General features: G+C 35.6%; 2 protein-coding genes across 2 annotated transcripts in view; both read left to right on the top strand.

The window, feature by feature from the left end:
- LOC136419317 (uncharacterized) overlaps nucleotides 1–20792 on the top strand; it is a 209836-nt gene that overhangs the window by 48897 nt on the left and 140147 nt on the right. Inside the window, exon 2 of the mRNA XM_066405553.1 lies at nucleotides 15797–15933. Coding sequence (XP_066261650.1) covers nucleotides 15799–15933 — 135 coding nt within the window. The 5' untranslated portion in view covers nucleotides 15797–15798. The remainder of the gene's footprint in view (nucleotides 1–15796; nucleotides 15934–20792) is intronic.
- The window catches only part of LOC136419307 (dipeptidase 1-like), a 105930-nt gene continuing 101504 nt past the window's right edge, over nucleotides 16367–20792 (top strand). The window contains exon 1 of the mRNA XM_066405539.1: nucleotides 16367–16457. Coding sequence (XP_066261636.1) covers nucleotides 16441–16457 — 17 coding nt within the window. The 5' untranslated portion in view covers nucleotides 16367–16440. The remainder of the gene's footprint in view (nucleotides 16458–20792) is intronic.

Consider the following 20792-nt stretch of genomic DNA (forward strand, 5'->3'; position numbering starts at 1 on the left):
AAATGTTGTTCTAGTTTCATCACTTTAAATCGCACTTTGAGACGCCACTGCGAACCGACGATTTTTCAGTAGTGATAACGAAAATTTGAGACTTTCAAACCCATTACAAATCAATAGCGTAGAATGTCTTGAAAAGGTACTACGAATTTTATTTAGACGTTGATATCAAATTTTGTCTTGCTTTGATTTTTTTAAACCTCACTCTGATACGCCCCTGCGAGGTAAAATGGGTTTTTGCCTGCGACTGTCGAACTGAAAATAAATCACTAGCATAACATGAATTGCAACTCTGTACCGCGTATTTACTGGATTATTTTGGTTGTTCCATCGCTTTAAGTTTCCATGTGATACGCCTATGAAAATTATCGTGTCTATTTTTTATAGTGAGAGCTAAAAAAAAATGTATAGCTTTGAAACTCAGAAAGATCAGTAGCGTAGAATATTTTTAAACACAATAACGAGATTATTTAAATCAATTTTTATTCGTCTTTCATAATTTTATTGTGTTACTTTTCCTATTAACATAAAAATCAATGTTTTTGTCGTTTCTTTCTTCTATTACATTAAATTTAATCGACAAACTATAGTTTGCTGTATGTCTGGTTGCCTATGCAAGACTTGGCTTCGCCATGCGTAACAAGATTCAGCCAAGCTTGTAGCTTCTTTACACGTGATCTACATTTTCAAATACTTCTGGATATATTGAAAACTGTTCTTTGCCGATCGTTTTTGCAGTTTATTTCAATCTCATTCAACTTATCTATAATTTTTAATACAAATGCCCGGCACATACTTGCATTCGTATAACTTTGCTGGGGACGTTCGCCTTTGGATTGACTGACTTTAGAACGGGTTGACTTGTTACATAGTGAGACAAATTCATACAGTGGGAGAAAATATGTTATACTGTATAAAATAACCAAAATCTTTAGCTACAAAAGACATAACCCTAAACTGTGATTAGGAGAGTTTAGTTTGGCAACACTGTTTAAGGATTGGCAGATTCAGGTAGCGGAGTTTTCCAAACATACGAGAACCGGTCTTCCCATAAAAAAATCAATACAGTTCAAGTCTGGAAATACTATTTTTAGACTGACCCATGAAGAGTGTTGCAATGTTATCAGAACTTTTCAAAACTGTTGAGCTTATGTAAATACATAATAAGATAAGTTTGATTCCTGCAATTTCAAATTTGAAACTCTTACCTTTAATTTTATTAACTATTGATTAGACTTCCTAGAGAAATAAGTGAATAAAGCTTCAATGTGTCGGTGTTAAAATTTTGAAATAAATTCATAGTTTCGGGGATTTAAAATTTAAAAATCTAAGGTGAATTCGATGCAAAAAATCTTCCTCATCCCTAACCCAATAATTTGAATTGAAGTTTGGCAACAATATCAGTTAATTTAACAGATTAAAATGGGCCGAAGATAAGTGAATAATGCCGTATTGCCGAATTTTAAAAGATTCTAGATTAAAGGTTTTCTTTTTAGCTCTCTTGAACAGAAATACTGAAACAGGGGCAAACACAGGGATTTTCCCATGGGATGGAAACCTTTTTTAGTTAGTCAAACTGATGTATGACAGCCTTACTTTTACTAAACCGTAGCGCAAAGATCTGACAACACTGTAATCAGATTGACATACTGATGTGGAAACAAATGACCAATGCCACGTTGTCAGATGTTTATATTTAGGGGAAGGTACATACGTAGTTTTTAGATAGCAATGGATTTCTATCTTTACTGTCGATATGCTGAAATTGCTACAAAAGAATAGATTTTTCATCTTTGTAGCAGGGAAATGACATTTGTCGCAATCTTCATAAGTTTTCTCAGTCGCAAACCAAAGGAAAGTAGAAATGGAGACTTTAGTGAAAAATAAATATGATCTTCAAGCCCTTGTAATGATAAATTGAAAATTAATGATTTGAAATGAAGAGAACATATTTACTAGAACTCCATCTTCCCTGATGATATCCTGGCTTTAATGCCGGTTTATATAGCTTTAAAGTAGGTTTCCGTAGATTGAACTTTTGTGATCGAAAGCTGAATAGCCGAATGTCAAATGACTCAATGGAAAAATCCAATTTTGCCGTAAAATCGAATCGTTTTGCACCTGGTTTAAGACGTAATATGTTATTCTTTCCGGCCGTTTAGTATGGGAAATAGAGTTGAAACGAGTTGAAGGTAAGCTCGATAAGAATACACAAGTTCTTTTGACTTTCAATAATAGAACGTGAGCAATTTAGCCCGGGATATATCTTTCGAGTAAACAAGAAAACTTTCCGGTGGAGACGTACACTTTTTAGTAGATGTGATGGAAAACTTTGTTGTTGTTATTTTAAAATTGAATTTTTCCGCCTTCATATTAAACTTGGATGGGATTTAATAAATATTGAAATATATTGAGGGGTGCAGTAAAACTTTCGGTCACGGCTGCCAGCTTGTTGCTGCTATGAGAAAAACGGTATAAAATGGAACGTCAGAGAAGAACAGGTGTATTGTGCAACGGCGGAAAAGACATATTTGTATAGCATTAGAATGGCGAAAGAGAGAAATTTGATTTTTAACAGTTGAGAAATCTCTATATGCCATAAAATGAGCGCCCTCATTCGTGTCAAACAAAATACCCTGAAATAAGCAATAAAAAAAATTAAGCGTGAATTTAAATGATTTTTGACCATTTCAACTGGAAAATCGACAATTCCTGAGAACAATGAGATGAACGCAGATAAACTTATGTGGATTACGATGTGTGAAAGAGCAATCGATAGGTGATTTTACAAATTTTGCAAAGATCTTTCTTTTTCTTACAACCTCGCGTTGATGAGGCCTCCTCAAAGAAAAAACGTAGGAAAATTTAGAACATTTACTGAAAAATGACTTGAATCGGAGAAAGTCGATTCTGAAAATTTCAATTTTTCTTTAGCACCGTAGATCCCGCTTCAGAACCGCTTAGACTGTACCTACTGTGAAACTTTACCTTCAATAAAATCCGGGTAAAACTGAATCAAACATCTTTTATTGTGTCTTGCAAAGATTCCAATTTAGAAACATAAACCTCCTTTTATGTTCTCATTTAACTCCGCTTCTTCTAGATTTTTGAGCTTGAATATCTAACCAAAGTTAATTGTGAATTAAGCCTAGCTGAAATTAGCTTGAGTTCCCTTAAAAAGTGACTGGTTCACTCTTTAATTCCTATATCGATAGTATTTTCAGCTTGAATGTACAGTAAATGTTAACCCTTAGTTGAGCATAAATAAAGAAGGGTCAAACATCGTTTTAACGTTACCCATTCAACGTAGACTAAAAGCTGCCTTTCTATTCTCGTTTAGTTCTACTTACTTTAGATTTTTAATCTCGAGTATCTGGTGAATTTTAACCGCTAATTACGCCTAACTGCTCTTAGTTTAAACACCTTTAAAAGATGAGCAATTCACATTTCAATTTAGACGAGAAATTCCCTTCGCATTCTGCCAACTTCTTTTAAGGAATATTTTAAACTGGAATAACTAGTCAAACTTAACCCTCAGCTAAGCATAACTAAATGTGAGTTAAAAATATATTAAACATGACCTATTGACCTTTCAATTTAGACTAGAAGCCTTTGAACCCTCTTTAATTCTTCCCGTGTCGGTGGTATTTTAAGCTCGAATAGACAGTGAAAGCTAACATTCTAGTTAAGCCCATTTAACGCTGGATCAAATACCTTTTAAACGTGACTTACTGAGATTAGAAACTCCCTTAATATTCTCGTTAGTCTCTGGCTTTTTATTTAATATCTCAAGACTCTAGAAAATTTCTTGGCGTCAACGCAACTGATATCGAAAAAGTCCGGACCTGGAGGTTATTTTTGTCTGCAAGATTACTTCAATAATCCCTGGTTATCCGCTGATCAGTTTCATTCGGATCGAGCAAAAAGCGCTCGCTGAAACAAGGAAAAGAAGTTTTCAATTCCTTGATTTTTGAGAAATTCCCGAGAAACAAGAATGTTTACACAAGTGTTTGAGTCGATACTAAAAAGGCCTTGGCCTCTGCCAATTATCCAGCCAAATTGAAATAATTTATCTTCGGGAACGAGATAAAGGGAAACACGCGGATAAGAAGGATAGAGCTGATACTCGTGTAAGATTTTTTGTTTTCTATAATGATATAACGACTTTGTTTCGCACGAGCAATTAACCACAGAAATTCTTTGGCATCAAAATATGGCCATAATGAATCTTCTGTGTGGGGCTTACTACGAGTGTGTTCTCTTTCCGGATCCAAATGAACTTTTATTCAATTTCAAGTCAAAATGGCGAAACCTCCACAATATTTCATTGTTCATTATTCATCGGATGCACAAACACACAAATATCCAGCACCCACAGAAGAGAATTTATGAAACGCCAAATTTGTTCTTGGTGGTGGAAACGTTCCTTGCTGCGAACGAGCAATTATCTTTGCACCCGAGTGCAATTTTACTTATGAGCAGTTTCCGGAACTTGGAATAGTGAGGACATAAATTCAGCAAGTAAATCTTATTAAATGACCGCCCACAGAGAGTTAACATACGTTGGCGTTCAGCTAAAGCTCTAATATTCGATGATCTATCTTATTAAAGAGACATTCTCTGGAAGAAACGAGGTCAGAGGTGTGTGTCTGGAGAAAGTTTAAGCCTTGGAAATTTTGCAGATATTCAAAGCTTCATCTAATGAATTGTTAAAGTCTTGCTCATGGATTTCCTGAGTTGCTTTATAGTTAAGCTAACTTTAACCCAAGCTAACCTGCACTTTGATGGATGGTAGGACCCCGAGTAACCTAAAATACCCCTGCCGTGTTTGACCGGAAATTGACTTAATTTTCCAGGCGGAAATTCCTATTTTTTAACTTTTAATTTTAGACGGTTTCTCCGAAATCCAGTTTAACATTTTCGTGCTCGACGTTCTGTTTAAAGCTGAAAAAGTATTTCCCATCCAAAACAGTTTGTTTGCTGCTAGATCTATTGTGACGTTCCATTTCCTTAAGAAGGCGATTCCCTGTATTAGCCTCTCATGGGCAATCAACTCTAACACGCACACCCTAATTTTGAGGGAATTATTACCACCAAATATACAGGGTGTCCGTTCTTTTCTTCACTGTAGAAAACACGAGGTTGGTTAAATTGGGACAAAGTTGGGCAATTTGGAGTTCAAGAATATGCCGTTGAAATTCGACGTCTCGAATTTCGGTAACCACCATCAACTTTGATTTTTCTTAAGGACACAATCTTGAATTTTCATATTTTTAAGTTCAGCTTTTTTTTAATTACCATCATGTATCACAGGTTAAGATTTAGTCTCAGTTAAAAATATGAAAATTCAAGCTAGCGCGCAGAAGAAAAATTAAATTTCTGATGGCAACCGACTTCCTAGAGCACCAGAGACAGACACCGTGTATAATGAACCAGATATGCAGGGTGTATCAACTAAAATTTACACTCCGTGAGATCTCCGATTTCGGCTAAATGTGGGAAAAAGGCTAGAATATGTCAGTTTTAACTTGAGGAGAGATCTAATTTTATCTTGGTTTCGAAATAATTTCTGCATTCCTTTAGCGTCCAAAGTCACATCTTCAAAAACTTTAAACGGCAAGCGGGGTCGAGCGACACATAATTTTAAGCTGCTTCCATTTTCTATGCAACCATGTTTTTTTTCAAGTTTGAGGAATTGGCTTTTCAGAACACGGCCTAGATGACTGTGAAAGAAAATGAAAGTGGGTATGAGAAAACAATTCAATTTAACGAATGTATTGCTTGAGGTGTCCACCACCAACTTCCACTCAATAGTTCGAGCAATTTTGAAAAGCTTCTCGAACGTTTTGCAACATTTCTGGCGTGACCAAACTGCACTTTGCGACGATTCGTTCTCTAAACATTTGTAGAGATACAGATGGTGTAGCATAAACCTTAGACTTTAAGTGGCCCCAGAAAAAGAAATCTAGGGGGTTTAAGTCGGGAGAGCTGGCTGGCCATTCGAAGGTATCACCCGGACGTATCCATTGTCCGGGAAAATGAACATCTAAGAAACCGCGTATTCGTGCATGATAATGGAAAGGTGCTCCATCGTGTTGAAAGAAAAATTGGTTTTCTAAGAGATTTACGTCTTCTTCCAGCGCTTAAGTTATTAAATACTAAGTAAGGTCTTCTAACAACTGCAAATAACTTTCTCCATTCAAATTGCCTTCAACAAAAAATAATCCGATAATGTGGCCACCCAGACTGCCTGTTCAAACGTTTAATTTTTGGGTCGTTTAGGTGTGACTTTTACTGAAAATGTGCGGGTTTGTATCACTCCAATAACGACAATTATCCCTATTCACTTTACCGTTCAACAGAAACGTGCTTTCATTAGACAAACAAATGTATAGTAGATCTGGGCTATTTATCATTTGGTCAGTTAAATTTTTACAAAATTGTAAACGCCGATTTGGATCATCTTCGTTTAATTCTTGGACAAGTCTTATCTTGAATGCATTAAACTTACGTTTTTTTGATAATCCGATGAATATTACTTTTAGACACACCAGTTTCTTGAACCATTTTTCTTATAGTATGCTATCTATGTAGGATCAAAGTTGATTGTTGGGGGAATTCTTGTACATAGGTGTTACTTTTACGTTTGATACATGTTAGATAGTAAGTATTATCTTTAAGATATACCCCTGAGGTACGACTCTGGTAGGCATTAGTTGGAGCATGGGAATTTCCCATGCTATGTCTTGTCGGCATTGAAAATCCCCGCAATAAACTTTGTCGGCATTTGAATTGCCCGTGATCGATTTCGTTGGTCCTATAGTTGTAGTTCCAATTCCCAGTTAAGACGCCACGGTTTAATGTGGCGGGTGATGCAGATGGCACCCTAACTAGGGTATGCCCATGGTTTATTATCACGGGTTTTAGTATTTAAAGATTTGCAGGGCACGTATAAACCCTCTTTTCTTCTGGGTTCAGTCGTCGTTGGTAACTCAGAAGTCGCATCCGCGCTCGTAAATTCATAAGTTACTTTGTCCTCCGCTTTGTTCACTTTATATTAATAAACGCATATTTATAATCCTTTTTCTGACCTGTGATTTCATTATAAGATATAAACACCCTCCTATATCTACAGTAGTATCAAACCCGATGCTACATCTATTAAAAGATTACAAAGGAGGGTCCCTTCAACTTCTTCTTCATTTTGGATAGGATGTTGACGGTTATATATTTTTAACAAAGCCCGATTCCAGAAATTTTACAGTTAAATTAGTAAGATGCTGATGACTAACTTGATGTTCCACATAATTTTGGTTGAAATAGCAACACTGGTACAATGGTTATGTCCATAGTACAGTTTTACCAGTTCAATTTTTTGTTCCAGGCTATTAACCATTTCACAAATTATGGTTTTTATATTTAACTTAATTGAACTTTTAGCCCAACATCTTTAGTCAATTTTAAAAATGTTTTAAAAACTACGAACATTAATGCAGATACGGTAAGGTAATATTTCTTAATCTGTTCCTACTAAAAAAAATGTTTAACAATTTGAACAAAAATGTACCGGATTAATAATGTTGAAAATTTCAATGAACCTACAATTCCGTGATCCTGGAAAACTAATCATTCAAACTTGGAAAAAAAATGTGGTTGCATAGAGAATGGAAGCAGCTTCAAAACGATGTGTCACTCGGCCTCTCTTGCCATTTAAAGTTTTTGAAGAGATGGTTCTGGGCGATAGGGGGATGTAAAAACTACTTCAAAGCCAGGATAAAATTTGGTCCCCCCTCAAGTTAAAATTGACATATTTTAGCATTTTTGCCATATTCAGAAGAAATCTGAGATTTTGTGAAGTGCAAATTTTATTTGGGACACCCCGTATATGATCATCGATGGTTATCCTTGCGATCTGTAAACGATGAATTGGTAAACTCTTAAAGAAATGATTCGAAGTAAGTTTAATACTTCCGATCCCGCTGTGGCGTAACTGGCAATATATCTGCTTACTGAGTCCTCCCATGGGTCAAAAGTCGGAGGAGCATAGTCCGTATTTCCTATTCTTGAAGCTCTATGTAGATAACGCTATACGAAACTCGAAGACTCGGAGGTCAAACGCTTGTTTAGATTGCTTGCTTAGAGTTGAGATTTATTGATAAGTTCTACTCAATTTAAGCCATGACGCTGGCACATTATTGCGAAGGAAAGATATAGAACTTAATGTCACAGAAACTATAGAAAAAAATATGCGCTTTGATCTAAAAATTACACCATAGAGATGCTAGCAATGGGTTTGAAGTTAGGTAACCTCAAAAGAGACTCCTTTAGAAAACTCTGTTTTTGAAGAATTCGGACAGCCTTAAGTTGGAAATTTATAGACTGTATTGAAGAGAATTTATAGAGCTCAAAATTACTAGAAATATGGGGAAAAATATGCTCGTTTGTATGAAAATTATACCATAGAGGTACCGGTAATGAGCTAACAATTATGTGATGATAAATATCAATCGATTAGAAAACCTTGGTTTCGCCAATTTAGACACTGTAAGTTGAATATTTGCAGATTACCGATGTCGTAAGACTCAAATTTGCAGGCAAAAAAAAAAAAAAAAGAACGCTTCTTTTGTTTAGAAAATTTGATGGAAAATGTCGAAATACACTGGACTTTTCTATAAAAAAAGTTGACAAATTTTGGGGCGCCAAATATATCTCTTTACACGTCTTTGTGCCTTACTCACCCTTTGCCATTCTAAGATTATTAAAGGAATTTTTTTATGACATGTTCGGGACTGCAAAAGTAATAATGGAGCACCGGAATGATTGAGCCTGGAGGCTCTAAAACTCTCGCAAAAGGAAAAAGTATTTTAAAGTTGAAATGCGAACAGCCCACAGTCTATCAGTCACAGGAGGAAATTTGTTACTAATTTAACTCAACCCTCAACAGGCAGAGGGTAACAATTAATCATGACAACAGCATGCTGGAGGCAGACCTCGAAGTTGGGTTTTTATACGCAGTTATTATCCAAATGTCCTTTATCAAACTCTCTCTTACTTGTTGAGTTTACATTCCCATCTATACACATTCTCATCTATACATCCACGATTTCCTGCGTTTTATTTCATCCTCACAAAATAGGAATAGGGGCTCTCGTAAAAATCAATCTACTTCCTTTGGATTCCAGTTCTCGGACCAGAATGGAAATTAATTAATCACCCTCAGGACCAAATCGATGTTTTACCGAAAATTAAATACTTGTGTAGCAGAAAAGGCAATATAAAAAGGGATAACGGTCCCTTAGTATTAACCCTTTTTGCCGACAAAGTAATCAGAATCTCGTTCCGTATTAATTAGATCCCAGAGCTATCGGAATCTCCGCACATTTTAAATGGTTTAAGACAAGTTCTCCATTGAGAAATATGGTTAACCGGACTCGTCAACAGGGCTCTACAAGTGGCCTTAAATCACTGAAACAGAATAAGCTGAAATTTCTTTTGCATAATCGGGTTAAATAGAGTTACGAACCAAATTTCTGACCTCACTAAGTTCGGGCAGTCTTCTTGGGGAAGTTTGCGAGAATCGTGACGAGGGTAGGAAAATTAGCAGTTGTATAGTGTGACGAAGGTCCAGCCTGATAGTCCGTAATCGTGTCGGATAGAAGGTTTAATATCTCACGGCTGACAAACTGGTGCAACGTCTTATTTGGACCAGATGCGGAAGATTCGTTCAAGATAATGTCGGAGATGAATGAACTTGGTCGTTGTAAAAGAGGGGTAATCCAGAAAAAAATTGCAAAAACATAATTTTGTGTAATTTTGAAGGATAAATTGCTCGACAAGTTAAGATGTCGTGGATCAGAATTTGACGGTAACCGCAGGGTGGTCAAATACTAATCGTCGATGCCTCAAAGGTTTACGGAGCGATTACCAAAGTTCTTAGAGATATAGACAACTAAAATCGCTGGGACAGATAAATAGACGTTAAATTTTCAAACCATTCAATCCAACCCTTTTTGTGGAAGGTTCGAGTTCCTAAAAAGGTGGGATTTCCCATTGCAATCACGAGCAAATCCCAATAAAATGTGGTTTTTCGTTGAAAGTTCTTCGCTTTAAGTAAGTCGTGCATCAAAATGTCAATTGAGTTAAAAGCCGAAATTGAAATTAATTGTCTTAAAGACGCTTTTATCGAGCTAGGTGTTTTTAATGCTTTCGGTTACATTCAGGAGCTGGGTCAATTTAATTAGCTTTCCTCTTAATAGTCACGATGCCGTTTTTATGTATAAATTCTAATCGAGCTCTTTTGTATAATTTTCAATTAAGCCTCTCTGAAAAGGAGTTTCGAGTATCGACTAAAGGAGCTGCTGCGGAATTCGATAACAGTAATTCAGAGACAACTTATAACGCTAATAGCGAGGCTTTTAGCTAAAAAGCACACCTCTTTAGGTATTTTTGCCTCTAATTTCTTTTTGATTGAGCTTAATGGCTCACCCAAGAGAAGAATCCTACATGAAGACCCTGTTTTGTCAATTTATGTCTTATAAAATCTTGGTCATTAAATAGTCACAATAATGTCAGGAAGATTGACTGTTGAACTTCCCGCCTTGCGGCCATATGATTGGTTGGATGTGAACAAAATACATGTGAATATACTTAATTAGTCAACTCGCCTGGTATTTTCTGATTTCCACATTTCCAAATACCCTTAAACAACCCGAAAATCAGGCTTTCGCCGAAGCGTGTAAACCACTCCAAATAAATGCAACAAATAAACATTTAAATCCAATTTTAATTTGTTAGTTCCATGAATAATCATGGACGAATTTCATGGTCCCGCAACGCATTAAATACCGTAGAATGGTGGACTGTTTAACGAGCTAGTTTTGTGAAAATGGAACGGACAATGGAAAGTTTCTATCCCAAATTCCCGTTAGCACTATGCAGTTAAATTTAATTTCCTATAGGAAATTATTGTAAATCTGTTTGCCAAGTTATTACGTGTCAGGTTAATGGAATATTAAAACTTATTAGCGAAAACGTATTATCAACGAAGCTCTACTTCATTAGAGTGATGAGGTGATAGAGTGTATTTGGTCAACAAACAGGGTATTTAAATGAAAAGTTGTCTAGCTAAAATACGACATATTTTGAAAACTGATAGGAAAGGATGCAGGAAGATGTGTTGGAAAACTATTTCTTTAAGACGGCATAATTTAAGAAAAGGGAAAAATATAGAGCATGTGTGGATTGAAATGATTGAATGTTACGTCTTTGAAGTACAGACGATTTTCAAAATTTAGTTTAATCAAACTTATGCTTATTCCTAACAAAGCTCGAGTATCTTGAAAATCGGTAAAGTGAGATATAGAAGTAGATATTAAAAATGTTTGTCAAATTTCAGCTTTTCGAGACCCAATAAGGAGTGATATTAAAATAATATGTGATTCAATTTATCTCTTATTAAACTTTAATTCAAATCGTATAATCAGTGATTTGTGAATTGCTAAACCTGGATTACAGGCTTTCCAAATTTTCCCTGTTCCATTTGTCCATATTACATTACCAACAGTGCCCCAATAACAAAAACTAATGAAAACGCAACTTGAACAATTAACGCAAATTGAACAATTAACCAAATAACTAATTTAAATCAAAAAGCAAATCGCTAATTGATTGCAGCAAAAAATTAATAGAATTCGATAATGCCTCACATCACGCTGATGCCCAATTCATGGCTCACAATAATTAATATCGTACGAAGTTCTCTATGTAAATAATTCACTCTATCATACACATAAATAATATAATATATAAACGTAAGTAATTAATTCTACAAATTAAATTACACGCGAATAAATCTCTTTCTCATAATATCGCGAAATTCGCTACAGTTTTTGAATAATTGCAAAAATTTCAATTTATTCATTCGATTTTGTTGTTTCTGGACTCCGGTTTAAAAAGCGAATTAAATAATGTTAGCGATAATAGCCTTAATTAAATTTCTAATTAACTAGGTGTTTTACATTTCACCTCTTTTTAATCGCTCTAGGAAAGATTAGTTCCCACTCTATCCCTCTTCCTTCCTCGTTAAGGATGAACGTAGGCACCCCATGAATATTAAATTAAAAAGTAATTAATTTTTTTTCATTTTGGGTAATTAGTGAGGTTGGCTATAAACGGCGGATGCGGTCGTGGCGGCGGATGGTCTTGGCCAGGAAACCTTTGTTTCATGGATTGATACATTAATCCCCTTTCCTCGTATAAGAAATGATTTCCACTGGTTAAACTGACTTTAATTGAATCAATTCCCCACCAACTTTAGACTCCCTTTTTTCCGATCCTCAAATCGGAAGAAAGAGATGATAGATTACCTATAAAAATATTTCTTCTACCGTTTCGGCGCGGTGTCAAGATAGCTTGCGAACACACTTAATGGTTTTCTTGTCTTGTCGGAAAATAGACCTGTAAAAAGGAAGGTGATGTGGAGAATAGGGACAAAATTGTCGCTCGGTTTTGTTATCGTGAACTCCCCAAAACTATGCGGCTTTGTTTGGAAAGACCCCCCCCACTTTGATTGATTTCAGATGAAGTTGTTATTGGATTTGTCTCATAAATAACATACCCACAGCTATTTGCTAAAGGAGGATAAGGCTAAAAAATAGCCGAAATATTTCCTTTTTTCGGAAAATGTAGCTTTGGGAACGTCGACTATTATTTAACATAATAATACCAGCAGATTATTTAGAGTGGAGCGGGAATTAGGGTTGTCTCGGAGTTAGTGTTACGTAACATAATAAGTTATTAGTGTCGTGTCCCACGAGGAAAATATAAATACAGAGTTTTTCCAGAGAAATCCGGAAAAAGGTACTAATACCGGGAAAAAACTGGCATTTTATGAACGGTCTGTGGCTAGTTCCTGGCGCTTACTGATTTTAAATCTTTTAACAAAAATGGAACACAACACGGCGCATTACTTTTAAGAAGAAATAAATGAAGAAATTATTTTCTATGAAGCAGTAAATTGATTTAATAAACACTGGCATTGACGCCACTTTATCACCTCTTCTTTTCGGTTCTCTCTTCTATTCATCGGCCGCCAAGAACTTCTAACTTCATCTAATCTCAAATGAAAAGGAGGGCCAGAATCAATCTGATTAATTTTGCTACCTCTATCAAATGTTTTGTGTTTTCGTTTATCCACTCCTATTCTGTTGTTAATGTTCAGCTGCTTTTTCAACCTCCTAATAATTTTTTTCATAGAAACGTATTCGTTTTTCCTGGAATATGAAACATTTTCAATTCGCAGTGCCCATCAGCAGTGACTCTATTGGATCTGGATTGCATACGTTTTTTGAAAAATGATTAATTTTATCAAGAATCCAGTTCTACACACTCACTTTCGCAAGAACTATAAAATTGCTAATTGCGTGATTTGGAATAAACTATAATGAAAGAAGAATTGAACAATGCTCCTCCTCTATCGCTGTTTATCAGTTTTCAAGATATACAAGGCACTTTAGAACAAAATAAAAATTCGTAGCCAGAAGCGATACACGACAGGTCCCTCCTAGTTTTGATCGATATTTCTATAGTTTTCTAATAAATTTCCTATTCAGAAGGATGCGCCCATATCGTCGATCAAAAATACTTCTTTTTCCAGGAAAAAGTAAAACGTGACAAATGATTATGGCAATCAACAGAGTGATGTTTTTCCTAGGGCCATGCTCTTTTCAACCCCTCAAACTTTTTCCGATACTTTATTGACCATTTATTTCACGTTAGTTCTCTTCAGGTCTATTTTTCGTTCCCGTTAAGTTCATTGAAGTTCTAACGATTCCAGCGAAGTTTTATGCGCCACTGATTTTCTAAAAATGAACTCAGAAATAAATCTGTTGATTAAGAGGAGCTACAGCTACAAATTGTCTACAAAAGCATTGGCGTACAACAGAGCAGCTTTTTTATTTCTTTTCCATTAATTGCACAATTCATTAAAATAATTCAGACATTTTTTCATGAATAGCGACGCCACTGATTTACATCGAGCTTCTCCAGAATTTTTTCAGAAGATTCATTACGGATTGAGCTAAAGTGCTCAGCTACGAATTTCTCAATAGATTAAAAGGCTTTAGAGCTAAAATTTTTAGCAAAAGCATTGGCGTATAAAGTTTTATTTCCAAGCAACAATAAAATAAAAAGTTTCTCTTCGACTCAATAAAAATTCCAGTAATTCAAATCAAACTTTGTGATTAGCTACGTCAACGATATTCATTGTTAATTCAAACATATTTGAGTAAATTAAAATTGGTTAAAGCTAAAATTTCCTGAAAATGCATTGCCGTAGAATGTTTTTGATGTCAAAGTAATTTCTCTAAATCTCCTTCTGAATAATTTTATTGAAAGTCCTGCTAATCAACTTGTGCTTTATGAAATAGTGGCATGGTGACTATAGAATAAACTAAGTAATTTTTCTGCAGTAATCTTAATTTAAACTAGATATGTGCCAGTACTTCCAGAAATAAAGGAAGGAGGAATCTCGATCGATACTATGTCGATAAGTAGCCCTGAAATGTCTCATGGAAAAACATAATAATATCGATTTACGAATCGACAAACCTCATCTCTACCTATCGACATCGTGGACAATCAGGTTAATGTCGATCACGATTTAATCGATGTGCCTTTTAAATCGATATTCCTATAGTTTTCTAATCTTGTTAGATAAGTAGAGCTGAGGAATTCAGTGGTAAAAAAATTTAATCTCAGACCAACGATAAGTATTGATAAATTGAGTTGACTTGTCTAGTTACTGTGGAAATTCCCTGCAAAACTAATGCAATTTTTGATTAAACTAATATTTGGAAACTTACAGTAATGTCGACTAAAGCTGGTGCGTACTTCTCCCCGAAATAAGGATTATCGACTAACATTAAGGATGAGCCTGGGGCGGCAAATAAACACCGATATTATTCCTGAATGTGATTTTTCTCTAGCTATTTTTTTATATTTCATATTTTGCATAAGTGCATAAGCAAAAGAAGTAGAACATGCTCATGCTGGAGCGGCGACATAGCATTAAAGCATTTCCTTCTGCACAAATATTACCCCAAATACAATATTTTCATCTCCTAATGGAATTCCGGCCCAATATCTAGACACGCTTTGTCTGAATTATTTTATTCATCCCAACTCGAAGTGTCTTTTATGTTTTATTGATCTCTTTACGATCTCCCGCTTCTTGTGGCTGTTACTACGAGAATCACTTTAGTGTCGTTTTAACTTTGCTTTCATAAAAGGATCGTTCAGAGACGACAAAAAACACGAGAATACGGCACGTTCTGATGCAACAGATTTTTTGCCCTCGAAAGGGGGTAAATGCGAAGTGGTGGAGTGCGGGTCATATATGCTGTACGAATATAGAGAATTTCAAATCGTTTTTGAGTGCTATTATATCAGAAAAAGGCCTTTCTTTTTCCTCTATATAGAAAAGGGCATTTGGCTTTTTTTTCGGTCTGTGTAGAAACAGCTGAAGTTGAGAGCTTTCAAGGCTTTGAGGGGAATGTGCCAGGGAGTTAAGCAGTTTTGAATGTAACAAAACAAAGACAAGAGTTGTGGTCAATTCACATTTGGTTCTTACTTCAAAAACTTTATTCTGTACGTCTCTGTTCTACTCGCTTCAAACATATTTTTTTCCCAAATTACCGTTAGGAAATTTTCAAGAATCCTCATAGGTCGCAATACGTCATTGGCGTTTTAGTTCTCACGAAAACCAGTGTTGTTGTATTTAAAAAAATATTTTATTTTCCAGAAATGAAGAGTCAAAGAGTCACCAGAAGTTCCAAGTATACCCAAGCATCCCCCGGCGACGTCATCGAGTACCAAAACGTGGGCCAAACCATCATCCCTTTGTCCCCTCAAGGAACAATTAACGAGGATCCAGATAAAGTCACTTACGCAGAAAGTGTCTTTTATAACGTCAATCAAAGCTCAGAACTCCTCCTCAAAAATGCTCCTCCAACTCTGGAACATCCTCGTCAATCCAAGCAAAAATCCGATATAGACACTTTATGCCATTGCGTCCAGAGTAAAGACCCAACGAGCATGTGCAGGCAGAAAACTCGGTTTGTGGATGAGATACCACCGGAACAGATGATGGTACTCAATAGGTCTTTTTCCTCCCTGCCGAGGTTGGCTAGTGTGGATCCGAGTACTCTGGATAGGAAAGCTAGCTATCAGGTTCCCCCAAGACACACGTATATTTGCGAACAAAATCAGAGGATTTTAAGGGAGATTAAGACTGCTTCTTTGAGGAGGATGCAGTCTCCGGAGATAATAAACCTCCATAGGGGGCCGAACAGTGTGTTTTATGACGGGTACGGGGTAGAACAGTGCGCGGTACGGCCCTGTGATAGACAATGTGAGGAGTATAATAGTGGGAGGAGAGGGCAGACCATGAGGAGTTCTAGAAGGTAATTAGATCTTTTTAATGGGTAGTTTTCCATTTGTATCAGGGACATGGACGCGATTTAAGTGAAACATGGAAACATGGTGGACAATATGAAAATAGCTATTTATTTTTAGATTGAAATCGATTGCGTTAGTGATGCATCAGCACGCCACAATTATTAATTTGTAATTCCCCTAAGAAGTCTTGCGGAATTTGTTCATTTTTTTATCGTTTTGGAAACACATTTGACTTTCAATAATTACGTAAAATTCTAATTCAGGTATTTTTAAGCTTTTAACGATTTTTAAACTTAAGTGGAAACTTTCATTGGCGTACCAGCAAGTCAAGAAGTTTAAAAAATTTCGACAATCCTTGTAGTCCGTAGTGCGAAACCTTTTTGGAATTTATTAACCTTCGGAGACACCAATGATTAATGAGTATTGCAGCAGAAATTACTTTCTGACAATTTGAAGAGTTTAGCAATTTTTTGCATAAAGTCGAGTGCTCCAATGAACTATTAGGACGTCCACAATTTTTTATTAGTAATTCTTCTAAGAAATCATACCTATCGTTAAATTGATTAAGCATTTGACGACCCCTCTGGGTTTCGATTTTTACGTCAGATTCAAATTTTGATAATATCAAATATTTGATATTTTTTCAACTTGAAACTCAAGTTTTCAGTGACGTACTAATAGTCAAACAAAAAAATCCCGAAACTGCCTCTAGCAAAGAATATAAAACCTTGTTTCAATTTAGATCCATTTAAAAACGTTCCTGATTTATGAGTATGAAATTTCTCGTGTTGCAAATTCCAGAAAAACTCCTTCAAATCCAATTTACCGCTTTAAACAGGTTTTCGCTTAATGGAAAAATTTGTTAAGAGAAACATTGCGGACACAATACTTTTTATACATTGCGCGCAGTGTACAAAATCGTAACGTACCCTTGAATACATAGCTACGTCCCCACATAGGAACATTCGCGTAATACGCAAAGATACGAACATAATCGCAAAAATACGAACATTCGCATAATATTAAGATTGGTAGATTTTCCTCAGAGTCAAAACGTCCCCCACAGCAAACGTTTTGGTTTTTTCCTCTCGCCCTTTCCACTGCTTGATTTCAAGAGACCTGCATCCTCTAGAGAGAAGATACGCCTTTTTGCCTTACGAATATTTTGTTATTCAGGGACCAATTTCTTTTTGAATTGCTCTTGTGTTAAAATTCAAATTTCGTCAGGGAAAAGGGAGTCCCAATTTGTACGTAGTAGGTTCCTAGCTAGAAACCGAGGTGTTTACGCATCTGGTTTTCGGGGGTTTATTAGGGGAATGTTTTGGGTTGCTTTACGTAATAAACACTTCCTTCTTCCACTGAAACCTTTTAGGGTAGTAAATTTTTCTGACGTTAATTACCGATTTTAAACTTCGCCCAAGGGAGAAGTAAAACAACCCAGCATCTAAAGTTTGAGCTCGGTTTCAAAGATTAATTTTCTGCTTAGTATTTTGGTCTGGTTTCCCATTCGTGGTGGTAGTTTGTCATTTTAAACGACAAGTTAATAGCGAAAAATATTATGAAATAGGAAATTTTACTGTGCACCGATCGGGAAGTTATCTCCCTGAAAACACCTGAGAATGTAACGATACACAATTGGTTTAATGCCACGTTTTTGAAGTTGTACACGACTCTTTTTGCCACGCAGGACTAATTAGTCAGGAGATAAAAATAAAAAGGGGCAGTGTCAGGAAAATAAATATTTTTCGTATACGTATACGTATACGCTACGCAATGCAGATAAATCTACCTGTTTGGGAATTGGTCTAAAAGGGAAAATTGTTAGATGTATATTTAGACAAAAAGCTTAAACAATCTTCTCTAAGTTGGCTTTCGCAATATTCACCACTTTCAGAGTATTTCAGCACACTCTGGAAACATTTGCCAACCTCTAATAAAACCCTCACATTTCTTAACATGCACTAGCTTCTCCTTTCCATAAATTCTGGCGATAAATAACTCGACTCAATGCTTGACTACATTCTCAATTTCTGTTTTGAATTTCAACTAGTTTTATAATACAAGACATGTCTCCGAAGGTATCACTTCACGCTTGCCTGGATGTACGAAGCAGATCTTAATACTGATATATTAAAGCCCTCAAGAAGAGACTGGAGAGAGGAGTAAAGAAACTGGGAAAACGTGGGAGTTGGAAAGTTCCAGCTGCCGCGTAAAGTGGCCGATATATATTCCGACAGACCGAAATTAAATTAAGGAAAACTTAAAACTTGCAAGTTTCAGGCTTGCTTTTGGCTTGGTTAAGGCCCCGGTGAAAAAATGGGTGTTAGCTCTGAGACATTTCCGCTCATTTCATTTGATATATGCTTTGGAAGCGGGTTTCTGGGAAATTATTGCCCTGGAATGGGAAAGTTGAGGCTAATCTGGACTTTCTGGAAAATCAATAGCGAAAACTGGAATGCTTGTTGCGTGTCCGCAAGATAGGAATCGACATAAAGGAACCATCATCAAAAGGTCAAACGCGATTTTCCACGCGAATTCAATTTGTAAAATCTTTTTTATTTGCTCATAATAAAATGCTCACTGCGAGGTTCAAAAATTGTATTTACTTTCAATAAAATTTAATTTCTTGAGGCTGCTGTCTACATCTCCTCTTCATGCATACAAAATGATTTATGTCTCAGAGAGATCAACGGGCGAGCAAACGAGAAAAATCTGCTTTATTCAAGAACATTAGAACGTCTATAGAAGCAGAATCGAGCAAGACAATACAGTACATTAAGTATTAATTTGCAGAGACTACACTGAGAGCAATTCAATCAATTGATACTAAATTAGCGTGAAAAAATTCGAGATGAATAGGAAGGCATCCAATTGTTCCTTGGTAACGGAGGAAAAAAGAAAATAGAATAGAAAAAGAACAAGAAAAGTAGGGAAAAAATTACTTTCCACTTTAAAAAAGTCAGCGTCGTGCGTATTCTTTAAACTCACTTACGATTTTTTTAATTATACTTATATTACATATTTTAATATATTATAAATATTTTTTTTTTCTTTTACTGCATCAATTTTATAGCTGATAGGTCTCAGAGTGTCACTAAAATTTCCTACATCTCAGTGGATGTAAATAAATCATGGCGCTTTCGAGCTTTAATAGAGTCAGTGGCTTACCTTCGTTGATATTTGATCACTATAATTTGTTTTTGTTGCTGGATTTCTTCTCTGAGACGCACCTGTGCAGTGTTGCAGCAGTTCCGATATTTCTGAAAAAATACCGAGAACTTGAAACTTTGGCACTTTAAAAATATTCAGAGGCGTAGCTATATAAGAAAAACTACAAAACAACTAAACCTCTTCATAAGGAATTTTATTCTTCATCCATAGAAAGAATTCCATGCCAGATACTCCTTAGAGATTTTCATTTCAATAAATTTGTCAATTTTTTAGATTTGTCAATTAAATTTGGAATTTTTGAATGCTAGGAGATCAATGGTATAGCTCTACGTCAAAGTCAGCTCTACGAACGATGTTCTAAATGTTTTAGAACCCGAGTCATAAATTTTGGAGTTAAATCTGTGATACCTGCATGAATGCGTGGTTGTCTCTGGACTCTCTCAGTGGATTTTTTTAAAGATTTTAAGAATTCTAAGCAAAACTGGAATTTTTCTAAACACAATGATTCATTTTTAATTCAATTTGGACATTTGATGTTATAGGTTATATCCTGCTTTGGTCGCTGCAATTCATATGCGATACGCCTCTGAATTTTTGCAATGGAATTTTTAAGACTTATATAGTGTTATTTTGGACTTGGACGGCTTTTTCGAAGCTTAAAGGAAATCAGTGGTGGAGTTACTCAAATAATGATCTTTGTGATTACACAGTGAATTTTTCAAAACTTCAAGTATAGCAAACCTATTTTGGAAATTTCAAACCTTATAAATGTCATTAGCGTAGCTTCACTTTAGACTCAGCTATAGTAAAATTTAATTGTGAAATTTGGGCTTTACATCCATTAGTTTCTAGTTATTACTGTAGTAAATGAATATCTAGAACACCTCTGTTTTTTCGCGGCAGATTTCTCCAACTTTCAGTGATTGAGAGCTTGAAACCTGAAAATCTCAAAATAGTCAGTGGCGCACTTTCTCTTTAAAACTAAACATTTTTGAATTTTCTAACACGAAATCTAGATCATGGATATTAAATTATATCCAGCTTTAATTGCTTGGAATTAATATCTGTTTGATTTCTGGGATTTTCAAAAACTTCAATGGTTATAAGTAGGTTTTGGGACGTTCTAACAATAAAATACCTTCAAATATTGAGCACATAAGTACGTAAAT

This window comes from Euwallacea similis, chromosome 2 (assembly GCF_039881205.1).
Source record: "Euwallacea similis isolate ESF13 chromosome 2, ESF131.1, whole genome shotgun sequence".
Lineage (NCBI taxonomy): Eukaryota > Metazoa > Arthropoda > Insecta > Coleoptera > Curculionidae > Euwallacea > Euwallacea similis.